Raw genomic sequence first — 21,218 nt, 5'->3', positions numbered from 1 at the left:
TGTCTCTTGCAAGCATATAATTTGTGCTTTAGTTTGTAATATATTTGTAATTACCTGGGATCTCTTCTGGGGGGTCCCTAGACCCCTAACATTCCATGATAGGAACCCACATTTTGTAGTCATCTTAGAGGTTTTTTTCTATATATAGCTGTAGGTTCACTTCCCAAAAGGGATCCCATATATCGAACCGTCTATCTATGACATTTATCATGATAATACCCCATAGCGATGTACTCCTTATATTTTATACCAATATAATTATTGAGGTCAGTTGGGCACACCAGGACACAGTGATCTTCAAAAGTAACAAGAAAAAATATGAAAAAGAAAAAAATAGAAAAAGAGAAAAAAAAAATCACAAACAAAATTACCAAAAAAAAAATATTTTTTTTTAAAAAGAAAAATCATCATGCACATATAGCAAAATTTTGACCAATAGGTCTTACTCCAAAAAAAAAACAATGGGACATTGCCTGAGCATACAATCATTTGCATGCAAGGACAATATAGCTGCGGCCTCCACTCAAGCTCCCACCTTACTCTCAGAAAAATGTCATGTTTTCCTGACAGAAAAGGAATTTTGCTAAGCCATCAAAAGAAAAAAAAAATGGCTCAAAGAATTACCAGTGGTGGGAGGAGGGAGGGAGGGGAAAAGGAACCCCGAAAAAAAAAAAAAAAACGCACACAAAAAAAAACGCACAAAAAAAAAAAAAAAATATAAACATTAAAAAAAAAAAAAAAAAACCCATAGTTCCTTGACTCCCAGTCCCTTCACTGCCCCCGCCTCGTCATTCCATCATCCACATGCTTCTTTTTTTTCCTCTTTTTTCTTGTATCCTTTGCCAGGAAAAAAGAAAAAGTTTTCATTACAAGGAAAAACAAAGGAAAATGGCAAGATTCTTCTTTCCGTTCACTTCATAGTTCCTTTCGAACAAAGCCATTCTTGTACACTCTCCGGAGTACTGAAGAAATATATTTTCCCATCTTCCTCCACCCTCATCCTCGCAGGGTATGCCATGGAGTAGATAATGTGTCGTTCTCTTAATTTTTTTTTAACTTCAAAAAAGGTAGCTCTCAATTTTTGTACATCTATTGAAAAATCAGGGGAAAAAAACACTTGAGCGTTTTCATATTGAATGGTGCCCTTTTGTCTTGCTTTCCATAGTATAAGATCCCGATCTTTACAATTCAAAAATCGTGCAAGTAAAGGTCTTGCAGGGGCTCCAGGGGCTGGTGGTTTTGCAGGAATTCTATGGGCTCTTTCTACTGCAAATGCTGTGGAGAAAGTAGTATCAGGAAATAGGGTTTTAATCCATGTCTCCACAAAATCTCCAGGATTCTTCTCCTCAGCCCTCTCCGGTAAGCCCACAAATCTGATATTATTACGTCTTAATCGGTTTTCTAAGTCATCAACTTTTTGATTAAGGTATGTTACTTGCTTTTCAGCTGCTAATATACGATTTGGCACTGGAGTGTAATTATCCTCTAATGAAGATATCCTTTTTTCAGCCTCTACCATCCGCTCTCTCACAGCCTGCAGATCATGGTGTATTAAACCAATATACATTCTAATTTCCTCCATTTTACCAGTCAACATAGTATTACTTGCAGTTATAGCAGCCATAAGTTGAGAATGTACCCTGTTCAAGTGAGAGTTTTGCTGGTTTCTCCGCCGGCATGTTGCTCTGTGTATTGCTGCTGCTTCCTCCACTCCTTGTGTTTGGTGGGCTCCGACCTGCTTCCTGCTTCTCGGTCCGCACAAACTCCTTCAAACTTTCTGTTGCCGTAGCAGGACGTTCCTTACTTGTCTCCTTACTCATATTGCCCGGTATGTATCGCAAGCTGCCGCAATACTCGCATGGAGGTCCGGTTCAAGGTGAGTATCAAGGTGCACCACATGGAGTTTGAGTGGAGGCCTGCAGAGCTTCGATCACATGCAGCCAGCCATCTTGCTGGCAAACCACGCCCCAGGTGGGTGTTCAGTTTTCATATATTAATAGCCGATTATTGTTGCTGCCTGCGAAAACTCAGCCAAATGTCTGTGACTTTAATTGTAGGTGTTCATAGTGAATTCACAAGGCCTGGACTGAGCTCCTAGACCTGCTGGTGCATGCAACCTCAAAGTATTCTTTTCTTGAAAGAAACATGGAGATTACCAATGTAGTCCTTCTACAATGCTAGCTGTATTATTCTCTGAGTCTCTTACCTGGAACAAGTATGCAGATGAGGAAAGCCAGAGAATAGTCAGAATTCCTTATCTGCATATCTATTCCGAGTCAATGACCTAAAATATTGAACCCAAAAGGTCAGCATAACAGTCAAGTAACTGGCATGTGCAAATCAAAGTCAACAGAAGGAGGCTCCATGTTTATCTCAGGAAAAGTTTCCTTCCATCATTCTCTTATAGGTTTATCTCTGTATTTGTAATGATATGCTTTTTTGTTTCAGAATGCAGAGGCAAGCTATGACTTTAGCAGCAATGACCCCTATCCATATCCCCGCTACACTGATGACTGGTTTAACAGGTACTGTGAATTATGGATATAAATCATGTACATACATATATCTGTATCTGTTTGTCTTTATACCTCTCTGTATAAACTTAATGTGAGAAGTAGATTTGAGTAGCTTACCTTGTGGCATGTCCTGTGTTGCTCTGTTAGGACTCATTCACATGTGAAATACTATCTGAAGAGCAATTCATGTTTGGATCCCTCTTCAGAGAGCATTTGACAGGTAGTGGGTAAGCATTGTATCACCTCCTTAATACTTGCTTTATCCCCCTAAATGTCTGACTACTATACCTCAACCAGGAGCATTGCATAAGGTTGTGAGGTGCTCTCAGAGCCTCCATTGAAAGTGTCAGGGGGTATCATTTCTGCCATGGCAGCAAAGCAAAGCGTTGCGGCTGTGGCATATGTACAACCCTAGCCGCTGTCCCTGCAGCTAAAGCAGGTAGAGGTTGAGGGTCGGTAAAACATGGTTCAACTGCAGGGTTTTACCACCCCTCAGCTACATGGGTAATTAACCCCTAAAGTGCATAAATCAGAAGAAATTAACCATGCTCTCAAAAAATAAGTGTTTCCAAGACTTTGGACATTGCTGTCCACAAAGTGACAAGTGAAATAAAGTCCCACAGAACCGATTCATAACATATATTGAAGTCCCATAAGTACACCATGACCTGGTGTGTCTTCTCTCCACCAACATTCATATGTCGTGGGACATGCGAGACACGCCACTTCCGCTTTCCAGGTACACAGCTGGAGCGCAATATGGCATCCACAGTTTTTTGAAAATGCTTTGAATTACTTACCCAATGTGAGCGTGTTTTTAAATGTTTCTTAATCACTTCAATACAGTGCACTTTCACCCCCTTCCTGCCCAGGCCAATTTTCAGCTTTCAGCGCTGTCACACTTTGAATGACAATTGCGCGGTCATGCTACACTGTACCCATATAAAACTTTTATAATTTTTTGCACACAAATAGAGCTTTCTTTTGGTGGTATTTAATCACTGCTGGGTTTTTTTATTTCTTACAGAAAAAAAAAAGAAAAAAGACAGAAAAGTTTTTTAAAAAAAAGCCTTTCTTATTTTCTGTGAGTAAATTTTGAAAGCAAGTAATTTTTCTCCTTCACTGGTGTGTGCTGATGAGGTGGTCCTGATGGGCACTGATAAGGGTGGCACTTATGGGCACTGACAAGGGTGGCACTGATGAGAAGGTACTAATTTGCCACACTGATGGGCACTGATAGGTATCACTGATGGGCGGCACTGATGAGCACTGATAGGCAGCACTGATGGTCACTAAAAAGTGGCACTGATGGGCACTGAGAGGTGGTACTGGTGGGCACTGACGGGCGGTACTTATGGACACTGACGGGCGGTACTGATGGACACTGACGGGCGGCACTGATGGGTACTGATGGGCAGCACTAATGGGCGGCACTGACAGGCAGCACTGATGGACATTGATGGGCAGTACAGATGAGCAGGCACTGACTGGCAACACTATGGGTACAGGTTGTGGGCATTGATGGTGAGCACTAATGGGAATTGCTTGGGGGGACTTATGGGCACTGTTTTTTACTTTACAGTAATCAGGGAACTGATGGTCAGTGCCCTGATTACCTTTCCTAGGTTTCCCTTTGAGGAGGAGCCGCTGATCGCCTCTCCTCGCCACACACTCTGACAGTGTGAGGCGAGGAGAGCCGATAAACGGCACTTCCTCATTCACATGTCACCCGCTGTGATTGGACACTGCTGATCACATGGGTAAAGAGCCATGTCCTTGGCTCTTTACCAAGATCGGGATTGTGCCGTGTCCTACCAACACAGCGCGGCCACAATCGCCGCACTGTGCGCCGATGCAGGCGCGATAGAGAGGCTGTTCTGGTGCGCCGCCTTATGACGGCGTCCCAGAACGAGAGCTACACCACTCTGCTGTCATTTGACGGTGGGCGGGCGGCAACTAGTTAAGAAATTATTTGTACATACTGCACTATGAGAGGCTTCTCCTTTACTTCTGCACTGGGCTGCCAATGAGTATTTAGACACACAGGAATATCGCCAGTGTCTCCCCTGGACTTCTTTTCAAGTGGAAACTTCCAACTACGCTGCCTTTGACTACCTGTAATGGGGGATAATACATTCTGGTGAGTGTGATACGCAGATGAATGTTGGTGGAGAGGAGACACCAGGTCATGGGTGATTCATTTACTTGCGCGTTTGGATGATTTTGATTCCTCATAGGACTGCAATATATGTTATGAACTGGTTTTGTGGGACTTTCTTGCACTTTATTTCACTTGGCACTTTATTTGTGGACAGCAATGTCCAATTTGTGGGAGACATTTATTGAGAGTGTGGGTAATTTATTTCTGATTTATTCACCTGTTGTGCTTTTTATTTTTATAACGTGCAGCTCTCATCACTGTATATTGCATTTTGTATTTTACTTTGTTACTTTGTATTTTGGTTATTTGGGCAGGTTTTGGGGTATGTATCTATTCTTTCACACAGCCCCTAAAGTGCAACTGAACTTTCAGTTTAAATCAGCTGAATACATTCCATGTGCATTGAAACAAAAAAAGTGGCTGAAGTCTTGGTGTTAGACTTAGCAAGCAGTCACAACCATTGGCTGCCAGTCTTTGGAACAGGACACTAGCTCTCTGTGTGAAAGCAGTAATCTCTCAACAGAGGTTTGACATGCCCCCTAATGAGCCAGAGTCAGAGCCCTCCATTCAACAGGGAGTGCATGTTTTGCTAATTTCAGGGCCAACAGTCTGAGTAGGGGAATGTCAGACCTCTGTGGAGAGAACACTACATCCACATAGAGAACAAGACTCCCACTCTGCAGCTGTTGGCAAGGGATGGGCTTCTCTACTCAGGCTGTGGCTGCTTTAGAATAAGATGTTGAACATCTTTTGTTTTGATTCTCCTAGAATGTATTAAAGTGATTTGAATTGGGTTTTCTATAGGGTTTTAGGTCAGTGGCTTTGTGATGATTATACAAAATGTGAGCAGAGTTCTGTGACACTAGAAATTCCTGTTGTTTTCACTGAACTTTTAACTTTAGGCTATGTTCACATTTAGGCATTGCTATTTTTACAGGCGTTTTGGGGGTGTTTTTTGGGGGCGTTTTGCAGCGTTTTTATGCAGGCATTTTTAGGTTGACAAGTGACCAATGAAAAAAAATAAAAACACCTGTAATCTGCCAAAAAAGAAGCTCATGTACTTTTTTGATAGACGGGTGTTTTGCTTAAGGCGACGGAACACTCAGATGTGAAGAGGGGCCATTGAAATGAATGGGATTTGTCTTGTTGGCTTAGAGCAGAAAATCACCCAAAAACGCCTAAATGTGAACAAAGCCTTAAGGCTGGATTCACACTTATATGCTTGCATTGCTGTGCATTTTTGAGGTGTGCTTTTAATGCACTTTATGATGTGTTGATGTACATTATGGAAAGCTGTTATAATGTGCATCAACATTGGACATTGCCTTTCTTTAGCCAGCATATGCCAGTGCGCTGCATTTATGTGAATTTGCAATATTAATTACAATGGTAAAAACCTCTGCAGATCCATTAACTGTTGATGCCGCTCTGTACTGGTAAGCCCCAGGCAAATGTCCCTTTTCCCTGGTACTAAAGCAGTCCTGTCTATACATCCGACAATGCGTCGCTCTGCTGCATTCTATTGTATTACGCCTAAATCTCTTCCCTACAGATTCAGAACATGATCTTTTGTTCCAGTACTTCAGTTTCCATGGTAAAATTAACAGATCTGTCTTATCTACAAAGTATCCAGTTGAACTAACAAAACAAAGAGGCAAAGTTGAATAAAAAGACACGTTAAATGAAATCTGAAGTGAGAAAAACACGGAGACAGCCATTGATGGATCTCTTCTTGTGAAAGTCTTTTTTTTTGGCTGTAAACCCTGTGGCTTCGGTACATTGTGTCACTAACCTTCCACAAGTTTGCTGATCATAAGCTCACACTGCACTTTGACCATACTTGCTGCCTCTTTGTTGCAGGCCAGTGATTCAGAATATACTGAAGTCAGGCAGTTAGTATTTTAAGGGCAGCATTCATTTTTAATCTATAGGTTTTTTTTTGACCTCATGACATTCTTTTATTGGAATAGGGAATTAAGGCAAGTCTCCTCACAAACAGTAATAAAAACCTGACAGATATTCTACCCCCCCCCCCCCCCCCCCAGCTCTGTACAAAACAAAAAAAAAAAAAAGTTTTGACAGGAGTGGCTTTTTTATTTGAGAGGCCACTAAAGCAGTGACCCAATTTCCCTCTAGATCAGCCTTCTCAACCTTGTTGACGTAGAGGAACCCTTGTAAATAGAATGTAAATGTGGGGCACCTAGCATATTTAACTCCCAGAGCAGATAGAATGTGGATGAACCCCAGAGGTCTGAGCAACCCTGGTTGAGAAACCCTGCTGTGGATCCTTACTAAATGGTGAAAGCAGGTAAAAATTCTGGTAGAGGTACCTCACCGCCCTTGGAAAAATTAGAAACCAAGATGTAATTAAACTGACCAGCAGCCACACAAGATTGAAATTACAATTTTGTATGGAGCTGGCCTTTAGTTAAATCCCTGTGCCATATGTCTTGTAAAATCACCCATAAATTAGTCTTTTTTTCCTTAACATGACCTAATTGTGTAAATAATGGGTTTGAACTATTAAAGTCCAGGCAATCAATTGTATTGAGATTTACATTGTTAAATTGTGTGTGAAAGGTCTAGCTACAAGGCATGTTTATGGCAGCTGTATGTAAAGTATTACCCTCATTATCATAATTTCACAAATCAATGATCCATATAATATTACGTTCCCTGTACACAGGTGACATATGAACTCTTTAATTGCTGTGGCCATGCAGTAAAGTTCAAGTTAGCGTTTTATGTAAAGGCAGATTATGCTATGCACAAAGTAGTAACGTTTACCTTTGCTGTATGCTGTTTAAACTAAATTTTAAGCAAATAATATGAGATAGTTACTACGTCTTTTTATTATTTTGGTTATTACAAAAAAAAGATCTAATAATACATGATATATATATATATATATATATATATATATATATATATATATATATATATATATATAAAACATATATAGACTAACAGTTCGGTTGCTTCCATTGCAACCACAGAAAAAACAGACTAAATAAAACATATTTTTTTCAAGTAATTTAGAACTCTTAAACTCACAGCCCATTCCTGTTGCCGACAAGGTGGAACCCGGCTACACAGGGCATTTTTGGCCCCATAGACTTGAATAGGAACATCTGAAAATGTGCAAATCAGCTGCTTTCATATATTTTTTTTCAGGCCCTTTTTTAGAAAACTGTAAAAACTTGTCTCCTCCCCTTGGTGCTTTCCATTGGCTAAAACAAAAATGTCTGAAGCTTCAATAAACATGTAAAATGCATCTTTAATGCTTATATATGTGTGCAAAAATGCTAAAAAAAAATACAGTTGAAAATCACTCTGCTCAGATGTGAGTTTTTTGGGATTATTAATCTTAGCTCCTTGGCGCCAGTGACTCCTGGCCCTTTAAGGGGTTTTAGATGATGGGAGGGGAGATGGGGTTTATGATCATATGAGTGCTGTGATTGGCTGTCACAGCGGGCGGTCACGTGATCGGAAAGCTTTCTTCCAGTAACTGTGGTGGGAGCGCGTAAGATGCACAATCTCAGCACAGCTGATTTTGCAATGTTGCATGCAAATTTGCGGCTGCTCAACGCCAAGGCCCATTCACTGAGAGGCTGCATATTTGTGTGCCATTGGCACCAAGAAGTTAGTAAGAAGTGGTATAATTTTGTATGGTTCTTTTTTTTTTCTACTAAAGCCAAACGCAAGCCAAACCATATTCTTTCTAATTTTGGATAACATGATGAAAGGTTATAAACATAGAATGTGTCGGCAGATAAGAACCATTTGGCCCATCTAGTCTGCCCAATATATCTGAATCCTATGAATAGTCCCTGGCCCTATCTTATATAAAAGATAGCCTTATGCCTATCCCATGCATGCTTAAACTCCTTCACTGTATTTGCAGCTACCACTTCTGCAGGAAGGTTATTCCATGCATCCACTGCTCTCTCAGTAAAGTAATACTTCCTCATATTACTTTTAAACCTTTGCCCCTCTAATTTAAAACCGTGTCATCTTGTGGTAGTTTTTCTTTTTCTGTCAAAAAGTTTTATTTATGTCTGTGCCCATTTGGCAGATTCTATTTGCCAGGTGTCAGACAGAACAGGACGTGAGGAGAATACCTACCCTATGGTGACACAGGCAGCAACAAAAACATATTTTCTAGTAGAGTGAGGTAGGCATATAACCTCTGTCTGGATTTTAATGCTGTCTGTATCTCCTCCCAATTTTCTGAAATCAGAAATCAGGGACAATTTTTAGCACAAATTACTTAAGTAAAAAAACACACGTCTTGCCATGCCCCCAGTTATGCAGGCCAGGTGGAATTAAAACACAAAAATGATTGGGTAAATCCAAAACCACTACTTTGCCTTTATAGTTTCTTTAAATAGATGTAATAATTACAAGTGGGATAAAAAATTACGTGCAATATGACAATTTTGGTCAATAAATTGTACATCTTTATAGAGGTCCATACATCAGACCAAAAAGTGGGACAACAGAGGAGAAAAGAGGGACCGATGAATTTGGTTCTAAATAGATGGACAGCATGTCCAAGTAAGGGACAGTTTGGAGTTGTGCAAATGAGAGATTTGCCCTAAAAGGTGTCAGATAAAACAGGGAGAGAATCTGTATGGGGACCTAAACTACATTTAAAACCCAACATAAAAATGTCATCAATAGGAAAAAATTTACCTGAGAGAAGTTGTAACTCTTCCCTGCTCTATCCAAATAGGCCTTAACATACACTAAGGCGCTACGTTCACATGTTGGCGTAGCGGATCGCTGCAGAATCTGCCCGCGATCCAGAAATCATTGCAAAATCACGGGACGCCTGTGCGTTGCTGTTGATTCGCAATGGCACCCCAAACGCTGTGCGATGTTGCCGCGATTTCCACCTGCCGAATCGCAGTAACATCGTGCAAACAAAATTTTAGAATGCATGACGCCCCAAAGAAGCTCTTGTACTTTTTTTGGGCGTCATGCAACCCGCGATTTTGTTTGCGTGATGTTCCCAGGACAGTCTCACATCTGCTGAAGGTGCTTTGTCCCAATAATGCTGTTCCATGGGATGTATTCTAGAATCACGGTATCATGCTTATTTGATTTACTGAACATGCTGAGTAACTCACAGCTGTGAGTTGGAAGTTCTCTCATAACTGAGGATGGGACAGCCTGGAAAGTAGGCATGATCTGGATAGGAATGTCCTGAAAGTGGGCATTTAAAGTGCAAGCTTTATGCGAGGATGACCGTATCCTGAGGACTGGGGTGAATATGTTGGCAAGTATGCTAATTCAACAAATGGGATATAGCAGGAACAGTGATGGGAGGAATGTGTAGGAAGATCGTCATGGCTCATTTTAGGACCTGCAGAAATATGTATTATTGATGTAGCACCCTACAAGGTAGGTGCTAGGTAAAAGCATAATGGGCTTTGGCTGCCTAACAGCAGGGCCATGATTTTTAGCTGGACTGTTATGTCTCCCAGGTGTGGCTACTGAGAGGGGAGTCTCCCCACTGGCTCCATGAGAGGATTTTCATTGGGCAGTGGAGGAAACCCACTCAGTGGCCCATTCAGGCCTGTATCTACCCCAGAAGGCAGATTCTGCCGCAGAGGATTCTGGGAGTGGGTATAAGTTTGAGGGGAACGCATGATGCAGCGTCTTTGGTGGGAAGCTACGGCTGTCTCCCCTCCTGACAGAAGGATCGGGTGTCTCGGGTGGCTGCCTGAGAATCCGGGAGAGAGAGCTGAGCTGAGCTGCAGAGAGGATCCGGTGTGCCGAGGACCAGCGGAGCAAGAGGGGTTCAGTTCCAGGAAAGCCTTCCAAGGTAGTGAGTAGTGTAAACTGCCCCTGGGGGTCTGCCTAGTGTAGAGGGGACCACTCCGGTGAAGGTCCCAGGGATCCTGGAGCCTGCAAGTGTCAAGGGGATTGCCTAGTGAAAGGACCCTGAAGTATCAAGGGGGTTGCCTAGTGAAAGGACCCTGAAGTGTTAAGGGGGTCGCCTAGTGAGAGGACCCTGGAAGTGTAGAGGGGGCACCAGCGGTTGGGCCCTGAAGAGTCAAGAGTGCAGTGTTAGGAGTTGCAGCAGCACAAGCAGTTACAAGAAGCTACCTCAGTCAGTGAAGCGCTGGAGGGAGTCATACACAGGACTTTTGAGCTAGACAGAGTGTCAAGAGTCAAGGATCATTACAGTCCTGGATCTTCTGAGCTAACCAAGGAGTTAAAGTCTTAGTTTCAGCACTTTCAGCAGAACAGTATTTCAAGCGCCAGGAAGCGTTGGTCGGCATTCAGCTGGCAGCAGGACAGCGCTAACAGGGATCTTTTCTACAAAGTGTCCCAGTTAAACTTAGTTGAGCCGGAGGAGTATCCCACTCATTCCCTTCTCCCATCCCCATTGCAAAATAAACAAAACAAACAAACCATGCCAGAATGGTCATTGTCTCAGCTCTCACACTTGGGTTTTCAACTTAAATGCGTTGTAAGTGTTACCGGTAGCAATGGCAGACCCATATCAGGCTCAATGCCTGGAAATCCTGACACATTGAATACCTGTCCAATATCTTGTTATCCCCTAATCAGGACATCTACAGTATTTATAGGGATATGTATTTAATAGTAGGACCATTGCAGTAACCAGCTGGTGTAATAAACGTTCTGCATAGCTAATCTTTTTAACCACTTGCCAACCACCCTATAGCTGTTTTACTGCTACAGGGCGGCCTCTCTGCAAATGATCACGTATATATCGGGCACAAGTGTGCGCCGCCAGTGCCTTGCTCCCGCTGTGATTCTACACAATGGGAGCTGATCAGCGGGTCCCGCGAACCTGATGTCCACCGGAACCTGCTAATCGTTCTGTACACAGGCAGAACGGCAATCTGTCTATGCAAACAAGGCAGATCGCCTCTGTCAGGAAGGCATTGATCCTGTGTTCCTGCAAAACAGGGGCACAGATCTATGCCTTCTTATAGTAAAAGCACCTCCCCACAGTAGTAAAGCACCAGCTAGGCACACGGGTAATTCTTTAATCGCCCCTGATGTTAACCCCTTCCCAGCCAGTGTCAGTACAGTGACATATTTTTAGCATTGATCACTGTAATAATGTCACTGGTCCCTAAAAAAGTGTCAAAAGTGTCAGTTAGTGTCCAAATTGTCTGGCACAATATCGCAGTTCTGCACCACCATTACTATTAGAAAAAATAAATAAATAGAAGTCCCCTAGTTTGTAGACGCTATACCTTTTGCGCAAACCAATCAATATACGCTTATTGGGATTTTTTTACCAAAAATATGTAGAACAGAACATATTAGTCTAGAATTTGGATTTTTTTTTTAATGGATATGCTTTATAGCAGAAAGTAAAAAATATTGTTTATTATTTTTTTTCAAAATTGTTACATAATTACTACAGCGTCGCATGACCGCGTAATTGTAAGTTAAAGTCATGCAGTGCAGTTTCGCAAAAAATGGCCTGGTCAGGAGGGGGGGGGGGGTAAATCTTCTGGAGCTGAAGTGGGGACTGCGTATACTGGTTCTTAGTTTAACATCAGCTTGGTAAATTGGCAGATTGGAGTTGATTTACTAAATGTTAGCTTCATAAAGTCTGTTTTTACTGTGAAAAGTGAATGTTTATGTAGCTTAGTGAATAAGGTGAAATTTTGTTCCCTTTAACTGTACAATCATTTGCTATCAAAGTTTCTTTTTTTTTTTATTTCCCTTGCATATGATTGGATATTCAAAGTGAACACAGACTTATCTTATTTAGTAAGCTAAGTGAACTTCTATTTTGCACTTTCGCCCTTTCGGAGGATTGACACACCTCTATATATAACACTGTACATGCAGCAATTAATTGTTTTTTTTTCTGTTTTGATTGCAGCCACGGGACACGCTGTGCGGGGGAAGTATCTGCTGCTGCAAACAATAATATTTGCGGGGTGGGAGTTGCTTATGACTCTAAAGTTGCTGGTATAGTATAATTTATTTATCTTTGGTGTTTGAAAGGCTTACATAGTTGTTAATCATTGACAGGAAAATAAACTTCAGAAAGTATTTTCACTATTCATATTTTTTTCAGTTTTGATCGCCATCTACTGTTCACAAAGAGTAAAGGCTAAGCCAATGCAACATATAGCTTGAAATATAAACCACTATTGAAGGAACCCTTAAAGACTGCCATTGTGGACCTCCTTCTCAAAATGCTAGTTACCTGGTTATTATTCTGACGCTCTGGTTTCAAGAATTGTTTACGTGGACAGCCATGCAGAGGTGGAATGTCAGAGAAAGTTTGAAGTCCTTATATACGTACAGGGGTGGACCGAATTCAACCTGAATTTAATTTTAGTGTTAGTTTCAGCATCTCTGTGGATGTCGGCTTTGTAAACTTTTCTGCAGACTGTTTTTTGAAAGCAAGATCTTCAAGAAAGACATTGAGTTCTACTGTCACATTTGCTGCAGTAGTTAGGGATTATTGTGTTTCGTCTCGTCAATCCTTATTAGTGTTTGACAGTCCTTATCATTTAGTTTATGTTTTCGGCCATTGTTCTTTTCCAATAAAGTTTTGCCATGCTTGGTGTATGCAGTCATAACTGTGGAGGCTGTTGCATTTAAAACACCAAACAAATTGGCTGTTATGGTTGCAAATGCTTCAGCTAAGAAGGCAATTTGTACTCTTTGATGTCTAACTAGTCACTCATTTTACTGACGACTAACCGCAACTAAATTCAACACATATTATAGTGGCATACAACCTACAGAGCATAGACAATGAAAAGACAAACAAAAGACAATCACAACTTTTTTCAGGGTAGCCTATCCTGCTCAGTTAAAATTAAGCCCTCTAATACTGGTGCTTACAATATTGTGTCCACTCCCTGTACTTGTTCCAGGTCACAGGTTCAGCATGACGATCAGATAACTAGTATTTTTTGAAGGGGAGGTCAGCAATAGAAGCTTCTCTGTTTTTTCTATGCCAGGTTTATGGCATTTTGTGGATACTGTTGGAAATGTCTGTAAAAGGCTGTAGCAGGACTCCGAGGTGGACAGGAATGTAGATGAGAATTATGTCAGGAAGACCTAATTGCTAGTGTAGTCCCTCATAAAAAGCCAGAAATTGATTAAACCTCTAAGGGTTCACTATAACTATTTGGTGGTCTAACCATTTAGACTAATCTTCTGTGTGAGGTTTGGAAATATTAGTCTGACATTACTTTAAATAGCAGGTACCTCTTGAGCTTCTGTAGAGTGGTAAAGAATATCTTAACCTCAGAACACTCTGGTTTGCTAGTAGCCATCACCTTCCCAGTCCTCTCATGTCTAACTATACGTTTGTAGGTGGGGTAAAGCATGTGCGGCATCAATAATTCACACAGTCAGATACAATGTAAAACTTGTATTGAAGCAACGTAGTAACAGTTCACAACAATTCCAGTGCCATGGCTACCTAGCTGGGTGAACTCACAGGTCCAATAATGTGAAGGAGCAGTTTCCAGCTGCACTGACAGGGTCTGCTGAGAGGAGGCTGAATGCGGCCTGGAAGTCTCGACCCCATTTAGAAAGGTGTCCAGAAGAGATGCAACCCTACGCTTTCCCTCATCATCAGGAACCTTCCCCTATCGCTAGTACTGTCTCTCTTAGGCAGTGTATCTGTCCCTACTCTACTAACCCGCCAAATGTGCACCAAACCTTGGAGCCAGGGCCTTAAATAGGCTCTGCCTGACCCAAGATTGCCACATCCAATCAGACCACTTCCCCAATGACCCAGAAAACCATAGATGAACCATGTTCCTCCTGACTTCCTCTGCAACTGCAGTGCCACTGCAGATAGAGCTACTTGCAGTTGAGAAAGTAGACTGTGCCTGCCTACAAATTCATCATTGTGATAATAGTAATGCATGGGACCAGAGCCAGTAACCAGAAAGCTTGTCACTATCAGAATACCAGATCACCCACAGTTTGCAGGGGTCTCAGCCATCTCTACAGAGAGTTAGGAGTAATAAACTCGAACTTGGATATCCTGGCTATTTAATTTGAGTGTTAGTTTAATAGCTTCAGATTTCACTTAATTTTACTTTTGGTATTTTGGACCTTGGAAGTTATGAAGATGCAAGTGGGTTGGAAGGTTTAAGGTAAGAGTCTACATGGAAACAAGAACAGGCAAAAAAACATTTTGTCCTAGTTTTATCTTTGTAGATGTTAGGATTTAAAGCCCTAATTCCTCATTTGAAACATATTTCAAATATGTTGCACTTTGACTTATTTATGAAGACAGTGATAAAGATTGTGCAAAGTACTTTACCAACCACTTTATATTTCAGTTTACTGTAAACTGATTAGACAGAGAGTGATACGGAGATGTAGTTATAAAACTGAACCTAGGTTCAATCTCATTTGAGTCTGCTTTTTAAAAAATCTATGAAGTTTAGTGGTGCCCAGTCAAAGATGTAGAGGCAAATATTGGTACATACAAATGAGGATTTCAGGCTAAAAACCTGACTGTTAGGTCATCAATAAGTCAGTGACAAATTTATGATAAAATAAATGCACAGTAGTCAAAAAGTAATGTTACCTGTAGAGCAGATGTTTCCTATACCTGGATTTTCCCACTGAAAAAATGCAATTCAGTCTGGGAAAGGCATGGGCAAAACTGGGCATCAAATGTTCTTTTATTCTATAAACAAAGAGATGCAAAGAGCATCAAGTGATAAATGATTATTTTCCACTTTTTAATATGCCCCTTAGATTGCTTGATGTGGGTTGCTGTACTTTTTACTAAACACTTTTTTCATTTAATAAGCGTGGGTTATTACCAATGCTGCCCCAGCCCCCCTCCCAAAAAAATAAAATAAAAAATCACGCCCACTAAAAGGCCACCACATCCATTTTTTATATCATGATAATTGAAACTAACTTTAAATATATAAGGAAGTCAGATTCACATGCAACAGCACTTTGTCTATATGCAATTTTGTTTAGGGACTGCATTGTGGGGGGATTAAGGGGCTGCATTGTGGAGAGGGGGGTTATGGGACTGCTTTGTGAGGGAGGTTAAGGGGCTGCATGGGACATAAAACAAACAAAAAAAGTAATAACTTAAACAAATATAATATTTAGAAAATATTATATATACTGTTATCTTTTTCTATACGGTGGGGCTTCTGTCCAAAGTCCTGCCTGGGTCCAATGGTCCCAGCGGGTCCCATGATAGGGCCGGCCCTGAGTAAAGACACAGTAGAAAACTAACAAATCATTTCCTGTCAGCATGTTCCTTATCAGCATACATAGCTTCATATAAAACTACATTTCATGATGCATTAAAGAATGCATAACTGCATAAATGTGTGTATTTTTATGTCTTACTGGAATGCAGCTCTAAGCATGAAGCTCCTATTCCAACAGGCTCCTGTTTTTTCCCCCTAATACATACAATATCATTAGGTCGTGTTAATCCATGCACATCTGTGCACAAAAATAATCTTCTGTGGGCTAAGATAGGTGCATAATGGCACTATACTATAATAAACAGCCTTGGAAAATTCATCTCATCATTTTTTCAGCTGTAATTGACTACTTGAAACTAGTTAACTTGGAGCTCAGTAGGCACAAGTACTGTGTCTTATGAGCAAAACAGTTTGGCTTCTCTACAGAAAGCAATCAAATATCTTTTAACAGCTAGAAATTGCCCATGCTGTTATGCTTCTAGTATCTGTTACTGGAGGAAGAGCTCAAGGCCAGCACATCATATTGAATGCTATTTGTAACTGTGACATTTTGCCAATATCGCACAGGGAGCATTTGTTAAGACAAATTTTACTTGAATCTACCCAAAAACTTGGGGGATTTGAAATATCATCATTAAGTATGCTGGTCTAGCACTGGCTATTCATGCTTTGATTTTTGTGCAAGTGACTGATATTTGCTATAACATCAATGATAAATGTGGCAGGATTGATTATGTAGTGCACCCCTAACTGGTTCTTCCCTAATAGTACAATGGCTGCCCAGCACTGCAAGCACCAGTCCATCCATACCTACTCCAAAAACACAGTCTAGGGATGTCTTTTTTGGATGTATTGCATGAGGAAACTTAACAGGAGAAGAGTTAGGACATGGGATACTCCGAAATGATCACATAACAATTAAAGGACAATCTTCTCTCTAAAGCGGTGCTCCAACCCCCCCCAACACACAGAAACATTTAAAGTCAGCAGCTACACATACTGTAGCTGCTGACTTTTAATATTAGGACACTTACCTGTCCTGGAATCCAGCAATGTCGGCACCCCCGCCGATGTTTCCATCGGCTCTTGGGTGCTGCCGCTGCCATAGCCTGTAAGGGAAACCGGCAGTGAAGCCTTGTGGCTTCACAGCCAATTCCATACTGCGCTTGCACAAAGCTCGCTGTGCATTCTAAATGGCCCGGTGGTGGGGAAGGAGGCCAAACTTCTGACTTACCTCGCCACGGTAAGGTCAAACACAGGTACCCACTCTCCCCCGAAAGGTGCCAAATGTGGCACCAGAGGGGGGAGGATACCGATAAGTGGAGCTTTCACTTTTGGGTGGAACTCTGCTTTAAAGTGGATGTAAACCCCATTCATGAAATTTGACCTGGGCACATCTATCTGTAGTGTTTACCTATCTCTGTTCAAATCCAAATGTCCCATGGATTTCTCCTGCTCTGTTCTTTTGTTATCAGCATGATAACTACTAAAAAAGTTCTCCGTCAACTGAGATCAAACCAGGCTGAATTTTGTGTCAGGGTGGGTGCTATAAATAGATCAGCAGAGAGCTGGACTATTGACAGCACATCGCTTCATGTTACTGCCTATGTGGAGAGGGGGTGTGTGCCTTTCCTCCAATCAGCTGTCTCACAGTGTATGGCTAAACTTCCCTCCCACAGGTGAATCAGGAAGAGAAAATTCTAACAGGACGTGCACTTTCTAAACAGTCTAGAAAGCTAAAGACAACACATATACAAATAAAACCTATGTAGGGAGATTTGATTCATCTCTGTGTATCATCTGAGGCGGTTCACTTCATTGTGCATATGTGAGGGTTTACGTCCACTTTAAGTAAACATGATATTTGGACAGTCCAATCCTCCACAGTTGATAACCATGAGGTAACTTTCTGAACAGGCTAAGACCTCACAGCTGGGGACCATGAGGCAAGTTGGCTTTGCATCTGGTTACCTTGCACCTATGCATAAATACTGGTAGTCAATGCGATTTTCAGAACACTGCAGTGTCACAGGAATCTATTTAGAGTCTTTACTCACAAGTCCTTCTCCAGGCAAAATTCTTTGTGGTGAGGTCCTGCAATCAGCTTCTAGGAAGATCCATCCAGGCCCTCAGCACTGACACCACTGAGACCTTTAAAACAGCTGCACAGTTAATTTGCTGCCTGAGGACAGCAGCTCTTCAGGTTGTGGAAACCCTCCTGGGGAAAGAGAACCCAACTCTTCAGTGCTTCAGACTATTTATCACCTTTCCAGCTCCCTTCTGTTTATGCCTCTTTAGGGATTGACTGGAGCATGATAAATACTGAGGCTGGTTATTTGCTTTTCCCTCCCTAAACTCTGGAAGCTTCTTTGAGAGGCAGGGGGAAGAAATCAAACTCCAAGCCAAAAACAAAATTTTTCCTAACGACCTACACTAGAAGTTTGCTACATCTACATCTCTTTTACTGACAAAGTCTAATGCCAACTTCGGCTTATATTGGTTTACTTACTTTGGTTATATTGGTTGAAGTAGATAGACTTGTGTAATTTTTCAGCCAGACTAACTATGTAACTATGTATTGTAAATGTTTTTAGCTTGTTTTAAATACAATAAAGAGAGATTAATGAAGCTAATGAAGTCTGTCCTTGGATTGCCTACATTTGCGCATATCGGGTCTACCCTGAGGAGCCACTCTGGCTGTTCTCAGACCTTACCCCAGCTTAGCTGATCAGCAGAATTTTTATTTGCGCAACATGCGCAACATTGTTGTGATTGTAATGGGGTCAGTAGCATCCACAGTCTATTTAATTAGGTATAATTGCAGCACGCTGCAGAGAGATTTGTTAAAGAAATGGTTAACATTATGCCCACATCTGCAGTTAAAAAAATAGCAGGCCCTTCAGTGATATTCTGGCAAACCCAAGTCCCACATTTAAAAACAGAGACATAAAGTATACACCAATTTGTGGGCTTTAGCACAGGATGGCAATGGAAGTGTTCCCCCAAGGGAAGAACTATCCACCTCAGAAAACAATACATGCTTTAGTGATGGAGAAATAGATAAGCAGTCAGGCTCTATATGTAACTAAAATACCACTTTTGGTATGACTGACCTCTTAGTGAAATGCACACTTTCCCTTTAAATACATTTTACGATAGATCCTCAACCCTATTGGAAAATTGAAACATAATATTTTACTTTACTGTAGTATAGGAAGGATACAGAACATTTTAGACTTAATTCTCAAAACTTTAACTATGTAGTTAATTTTGTGGTCCTATTGGACTCAACTGAATATAACTTTTTTGAAAGTAAGTATCCTCATAGCTTTGAGATTCACGCCTATGTATGTATTCAATGTAAGTCCACCACAGACAATTCATTCTTCTTCCCAGAAGCAAAGAATGTTGGGTGGGGTCAGCTATAGGCTGCTTCCCTCCACTATATCAATTCATCATATACAGAATGCTGGTAATCAATAGCTTATACATTTATATTGCTTTTTTATATGATATTAACTTTTATTAATGGATTTGCAGGTATTCGCATGCTTGACCAGCCCTTTATGACAGATATAATTGAAGCATCTTCAATCAGTCATATGCCACAAATTATAGACATTTATAGTGCCAGCTGGGGGCCCACAGACGATGGCAAGACAGTGGATGGGCCCAGAGAACTGACCCTACAGGCCATGGCAGATGGTGTAAATAAGGTAATGGTCATTGTAACTGTCATTTGATTTGTCACTGTTCTCTGATGCAGATCATCATTCTTCCTTGGATTTATTATCATCACAAAATGTTAAGGAGGTCTTAAACCTCTGGCATGAAAAAAGAACAAAGCATATCCTTCTATTATGTGTATTTGTCTCCATCCAAAGCATAGGGTGTAATTACTGCCTGCTTCCTCACCCCTCTGCTATCTGCATGAGTCATTGCTGAAAGGTTGTTTTTCTTTACGTCATTTAAGGTTCCTTGAAGTATAAGCAAGGAAGCTTAGACCTCTGTAGTGTATTAATATGCCTTTACTAAACAAAAATGCTATACATACAAACTATTACAATTATAGGAATACAGTACAAGACAGACAGATTTACATACAATGAGAAAAATGCTACCTACGTCCTAGTGAATAAACATGAACTATGGTCTGTATACAATAGACAATCATGACCTTAGGCTTACTCCACAGTGATTGCAGGAGAGCAAGGGAAAACATCCCCATGTAAAGTTTCTTCTGGCACAGACCTTTCTCGGTGTTATGTCACCGTAGAGTTTTCCTTCAGCTTAAGTTGCAGGCCTTTTTTTTAGAACGTTTTACCAACTCCATATGGGTGTGGCCTCTTTCTCAATACTGCCTTTTAAAGCGGAGTGTTGGCCTCGGGAGTCAATTTTAGCTAAAAATACCCACGGGACAGTCAGGGCTAGTACATTCCATAAAGGATAGCCTCTGAACTGTCCCGGGTCGCACTTACCTGTAAGAAGAAATACTTACCTTGAAAAGTTATTCTCCAGCGCTGCCATCTCAAGTGTGGGCAGCTGAAGCCTCAGCATCTCTCATCGTGTCCTCTTCCGTGACGTCAGAGTCCCACAATGCACTGCACCGGGGCAGGTGCGTCATCCCTGCACAGCTTCTGGGCATGCCCAGAAGCTGTATAGCAGGGAATGACGCGCTTGCTCTGGAAGTGATGAGCGGGGCCGGTGCAGGCGCATTGATTCCTGGGAGCGATGACGTTCAGCTCCCAGGAGTCATTGCAAACCGGAAGTGACAGCACGGGCCGTGGCCGCAGAGGGAGGAAGTGGAAGGAAGGTGAGTATATTTTCTTCTATAATAATAAGTAAACAAAAAAAAATCGTCAGTATCCATTTCTTTTTCAGGTTGCAATCAGCAAGCGGATGGCCCAAAATCGTTTTTTTCGATTTTGAGGTCGGAACTCTGCTTTAATGGAAGAAACATTTCCCAATTCAACCTCTAGATTGCTCTGTTGTATCATACATGTGTAGCAGCTTTTCCAGGCCTGTGGCCTGATGTGGGTCTGCCATCGGTATCTGTTACCTCTGCAGCCCATGTGAGCTGCGACCCTGGGTGTGAGAACTGACACACTGACAACTCCGGCATCTTTGGTTGTTTGTTTTATTGTATTTAAGGGGATGGGAGAAGGGAATGAGTGGGATACTCCTTTAGGCTCAACTAAGTACAATTGTGGGACTTTCCTGGCAAAAATGCCTGTTAGCGCTGTCTTGACGCCAGCTGACGCTAGCCAACACTTCCTGACGCTTAAACACTGTGTATCACTGAAAACTGTGCTGGATCCT

At 41.4% G+C, this 21,218-nt stretch overlaps 1 protein-coding gene across 1 annotated transcript in view; it reads left to right on the top strand.

The window, feature by feature from the left end:
* The window catches only part of PCSK2 (proprotein convertase subtilisin/kexin type 2), a 345,259-nt gene that overhangs the window by 300,766 nt on the left and 23,275 nt on the right, over positions 1-21,218 (top strand). The window contains exons 6-8 of the mRNA XM_082252429.1: positions 2,449-2,525; positions 12,560-12,648; positions 19,440-19,615. Coding sequence (XP_082108555.1) covers positions 2,449-2,525; positions 12,560-12,648; positions 19,440-19,615 — 342 coding nt within the window. The remainder of the gene's footprint in view (positions 1-2,448; positions 2,526-12,559; positions 12,649-19,439; positions 19,616-21,218) is intronic.

The sequence above is a fragment of the Pelophylax lessonae genome, assembly GCF_965119305.1.
Source record: "Pelophylax lessonae genome assembly, chromosome: 3".
Taxonomy (NCBI): domain Eukaryota; kingdom Metazoa; phylum Chordata; class Amphibia; order Anura; family Ranidae; genus Pelophylax; species Pelophylax lessonae.
Note: the sequence above shows the minus strand (reverse complement) of the source record. Positions and strands in the feature narration are given on the sequence as shown.